Genomic DNA, 5,000 nt, shown 5'->3' on the forward strand with positions numbered 1-5,000 from the left:
CTACTCTACCCTAACCTTAACCCTACCCTAACCTTAACCCTAACCCTAACTCTACCCTAACATTAACCCTACCCTTACCCTCGCCTTAACCCTACCCTAACTCTACCCTACTCTACCCTAACCTTAACCCTACCCTAACCCTAACCCTAACCCTAACTCTACCCTACTCTACCCTACTCTACCCTAACCTTAACCCTACCCTTACCCTAACCTTAACCTTAACCCTAACCGTAACTCTACCCTACTCTACCCTAACATTAACCCTAACTCTACCCTAACCCTAACCTAACCTTAACCCTACCCTTACCCTAACCTTAACCCTACCCCTACCCTAACCTTAACCCTACCCCTACCCTAACCTTAACCCTACCCTTACCCTAACCTTAACCCTAATCTAACCTAACCCTACCTCTAACTCTAAACTAACCCTAACCTAACCTGACCCTAACCCTAATCCAACCTAACCCTACCCTAACCCTAACCCTAATCTAACCTAACCCTGACCCTAACCCTAATCTAACCTAACCCTACCCTAAACCAAATCTAACCTAACCTGACCCTAACCCTAATCTAACCTAACCCTACCCCTAACCCTAAACTAACGCTAACCTAAGCCTAACCCTAACCGAACCTGACCCTAACCCTAATCCAACCTAACCCTACCCTAACCCTAACCCTAATCTAACCTAACCCTGACCCTAACCCTAATCTAACCTAACCCTACCCTAAACCAAATCTAACCTAACCCTGACCCTAACCCTACTCTAACCTAACCCTACCCTAACCCTACCCTAATCTACCCTAACCCTAATCTACCCTAACCCTAATCTACCCTACTCTAACCTAACCCTAATCTACCCTAACCCTAACCCTAGACTGGCTTCAGGTATATATACAACACCTAACCCTACCCTAACCTTCCCCTAACCTTACCATAACCCTACCCTAACCCTACCCTAACCTTCCCCTAACCTTCCCCTAACCCTACTCTAACCTTCCCCTAACCTTCCCCTAACCCTACCCTAACCTTCCCCTAAGCCTAACACCCTGTTAGATCTCACCCAGAGACAGTTGAAATGATTTAATGACCAGACTCTCACCTACATGTAGACTGCTCTGTTCAGTCCGGCTTTACTAGACTATATATATAACATGGGTCAAATTCAAACCCTCCTGTTCATTTTACAACTACGGGTTTGATTTGGGGTTTAGTCCCCCAGCCCGCCTCAACAACAAGATGAGCTAGGTGAATATCTGTCCTCTCCTAGCTGAAGGACACTTCATTATAGGGGTTTAGTCCCCCAGCCCGCCTCAACAACAAGATGAACTAGGTGAATATCTGTCCTCTCCTAGCTGAAGGACACTTCATTATAGGGGTTTAGTCCCCCAGCCCGCCTCAACAACAAGATGAGCTAGGTGAATATCTGTCCTCTCCTAGCTGAAGGACACTTCATTATAGGGGTTTAGTCCCCCAGCCTGCCTCAACAACAAGATGAGCTAGGTGAATATCTGTCCTCTCCTAGCTGAAGGACACTTCATTATAGGGGTTTAGTCCCCCAGCCCGCCTCAACAACAAGATGAGCTAGGTGAATATCTGTCCTCTCCTAGCTGAAGGACACTTCATTATAGGGGTTTAGTCCCCCAGCCTGCCTCAACAACAAGATGAGCTAGGTGAATATCTGTCCTCTCCTAGCTGAAGGACACTTCATTATAGGGGTTTAGTCCCCCAGCCCGCCTCAACAACAAGATGAGCTAGGTGAATATCTGTCCTCTCCTAGCTGAAGGACACTTCATTATAGGGGTTTAGTCCCCCAGCCTGCCTCAACAACAAGATGAGCTAGGTGAATATCTGTCCTCTCCTAGCTGAAGGACACTTCATTATAGGGGTTTAGTCCCCCAGCCTGCCTCAACAACAAGATGAACTAGGTGAATATCTGTCCTCTCCTAGCTGAAGTACACTTCATTATAGGGGTTTAGTCCCCCAGCCTGCCTCAACAACAAGATGAACTAGGTGAATATCTGTCCTCTCCTAGCTGAAGTACACTTCATTATAGGGGTTTAGTCCCCCAGCCTGCCTCAACAACAAGATGAGCTAGGTGAATATCTGTCCTCTCCTAGCTGAAGTACACTTCATTATAGGGGTTTAGTCCCCCAGCCTGCCTCAACAACAAGATGAGCTAGGTGAATATCTGTCCTCTCCTCATTATAGGACATCATCTGTGTAAACTAGTAGACAGGATAGTATCAGTGAGGAGAGATTGGCTGGTCGCTCTGTCAAGAAGTTCACAGGATACGGACAAGGACTGTTTCCACGGGAGAGGGGGGAGAGAGGGGGGAGAGAGAGGGAGAGAGACAGAGTGAGAGAGCGAGACAGAGAGAGACAGAGTGTGTGAGAGAGAGAGAGGGACAGAGAGACAGAGTGAGAGAGAGAGACAGAGTGAGAGAGACAGAGAGAGAGAGACAGAGAGAGAGAGAGAGAGAGAGAGAGAGAGAGAGAGAGACAGAGTGAGAGAGACAGAGAGATAGAGAGACAGAGTGAGAGAGAGAGAGAGAGAGAGAGAGAGAGAGACAGAGACAGAGAGAGAGAGAGGTGAAACTATGTCGTGAGAGAAAAAGAGAGCGCAGTAGGTTAGTGGTAGAGAGAGAGAGCGCAGTAGGTTAGTGGTAGAGAGAGAGAGCGCAGTAGGTTAGTGGTAGAGAGAGAGAGAGAGAGAGCTGTGAAACTATGTCGTGAGAGAAAAAGAGAGCGCAGTAGGTTAGTGGTAGAGAGAGAGAGAGAGAGCTGTGAAACTATGTCGTGAGAGAAAAAGAGAGCGCAGTAGGTTAGTGGTAGAGAGAGAGAGAGAGAGCTGTGAAACTATGTCGTGAGAGAAAAAGAGAGCGCAGTAGGTTAGTGGTAGAGAGAGAGAGAGAGAGCGCAGTAGGTTAGTGGTAGAGAGAGAGAGAGAGCTGTGAAACTATGTCGTGAGAGAAAAAGAGAGCGCAGTAGGTTAGTGGTAGAGAGAGAGAGAGCGCAGTAGGTTAGTGGTAGAGAGAGAGAGAGAGCTGTGAAACTATGTCGTGAGAGAAAAAGAGAGCGCAGTAGGTTAGTGGTAGAGAGAGAGAGAGAGAGCTGTGAAACTATGTCGTGAGGGAAAAAGAGAGCGCAGTAGGTTAGTGGTAGAGAGAGAGAGAGAGCGCAGTAGGTTAGTGGTAGAGAGAGAGAGAGAGCGCAGTAGGTTAGTGGTAGAGAGAGAGAGAGAGCTGTGAAACTATGTCGTGAGAGAAAAAAGAGAGCGCAGTAGGTTAGTGGTAGAGAGAGAGAGAGAGAGCTGTGAAACTATGTCGTGAGAGAAAAAGAGAGCGCAGTAGGTTAGTGGTAGAGAGAGAGAGAGAGAGAGCTGTGAAACTATGTCGTGAGAGAAAAAGAGAGCGCAGTAGGTTAGTGGTAGAGAGAGAGAGAGAGCTGTGAAACTATGTCGTGAGAGAAAAAAGAGAGCGCAGTAGGTTAGTGGTAGAGAGAGAGAGAGAGAGCTGTGAAACTATGTCGTGAGAGAAAAAAGAGAGCGCAGTAGGTTAGTGGTAGAGAGAGAGAGAGAGAGCTGTGAAACTATGTCGTGAGGGAAAAAGAGAGCGCAGTAGGTTAGTGGTAGAGAGAGAGAGAGAGAGAGCTGTGAAACTATGTCGTGAGAGAAAAAGAGAGCGCAGTAGGTTAGTGGTAGAGAGAGAGAGAGAGAGCTGTGAAACTATGTCGTGAGAGAAAAAGAGAGCGCAGTAGGTTAGTGGTAGAGAGAGAGAGAGAGAGCTGTGAAACTATGTCGTGAGAGAAAAAGAGAGCGCAGTAGGTTAGTGGTAGAGAGAGAGAGAGAGAGCGCAGTAGGTTAGTGGTAGAGAGAGAGAGAGAGAGCTGTGAAACTATGTCGTGAGGGAAAAAGAGAGCGCAGTAGGTTAGTGGTAGAGAGAGAGAGAGAGAGAGCTGTGCAACTATGTCGTGAGAGAAAAAAGAGAGCGCAGTAGGTTAGTGGTAGAGAGAGAGAGAGAGCTGTGAAACTATGTCGTGAGGGAAAAAGAGAGCGCAGTAGGTTAGTGGTAGAGAAAGAGAGAGAGAGAGACAGAGAGAGAGCGCAGTAGGTTAGTGGTAGAGAGAGAGAGAGAGCTGTGAAACTATGTCGTGAGGGAAAAAGAGAGCGCAGTAGGTTAGTGGTAGAGAGAGAGAGAGAGAGAGCTGTGAAACTATGTCGTGAGAGAAAAAAGAGAGCGCAGTAGGTTAGTGGTAGAGAGAGAGAGAGAGCTGTGAAACTATGTCGTGAGAGAAAAAAGAGAGCGCAGTAGGTTAGTGGTAGGTAAACTCTTTGCTTTACTCTTCGCTAAATCGTCCGGTAGTTTCCATGTCCTCTACTTCTTACAACTTGAAAACTCTGCTGGTTGGCTGACTGCTCCTACAGCACCGGATCAGAGCGCAGCCGTAATGCCGCCCTGTGTCCCCTCTCTCCCCAACAGGGACAGCGACACGACCCTCCGACTCACCCTGGAGGACCGAACTCTTCCCCGGGCACAGTGCTGTTAGGAGCGGCGCCGGGCTGGAAGAAGAAGGGACTCAGAGTGTCGGAGCTCGGCTATAGCCTTTTTGTCTGGGACTGGGACTGCACCGGGACAGACAGACAGACGTTCCGCCATGAGACATTAGCGGCTACCGCCTGACACACACAGCACACAGCCAAGTCGGACATCCAGTCTTCACAATGAGCCGTTAAATTCCTGCTCTCGTCTCCGGAGTGGAGGAGAAGAGGAGGCAGCGAAGAGTTTCATTCATCTCTCTTCGTGTGTGTGTGTGTGTGTGTGTGTGTGAGCTGGACCGCGTTCCAGCCGTGGTGGACGTTAAGATGCGGTGGATAACGCTGTTAGTAGTGGGTCTAACGGTCTGGACTACTCTGTCTCACTGCTTCGACTATGAAGAACCCAGTTTTGACTATTACAACGAAGGAGACAAGACGGAAAATATAGACTACAAAGACCCGTGT

At 48.3% G+C, this 5,000-nt stretch overlaps 1 protein-coding gene across 5 annotated transcripts in view; it reads left to right on the forward strand.

The window, feature by feature from the left end:
* tll1 (tolloid-like 1) overlaps positions 1-5,000 on the forward strand; it is a 149,597-nt gene that overhangs the window by 1,621 nt on the left and 142,976 nt on the right. For 2 of the 5 annotated variants that reach the window (XM_036971989.1, XM_036971993.1), the window contains exon 1: positions 3,834-5,000. This exon is cut by the window's right edge and continues 7 nt beyond it. In XM_036971989.1, the coding sequence (XP_036827884.1) occupies positions 4,863-5,000 (138 nt within the window). In that variant the 5' untranslated portion in view covers positions 3,834-4,862. Of the gene's footprint in view, positions 1-3,832 lie in introns of those variants that run through there. The other 3 variants (XM_036971990.1, XM_036971991.1, XM_036971992.1) reach the window with 3 other exon arrangements.

This window comes from Oncorhynchus mykiss, unplaced genomic scaffold (genome assembly GCF_013265735.2).
Source record: "Oncorhynchus mykiss isolate Arlee unplaced genomic scaffold, USDA_OmykA_1.1 un_scaffold_87, whole genome shotgun sequence".
Lineage (NCBI taxonomy): Eukaryota > Metazoa > Chordata > Actinopteri > Salmoniformes > Salmonidae > Oncorhynchus > Oncorhynchus mykiss.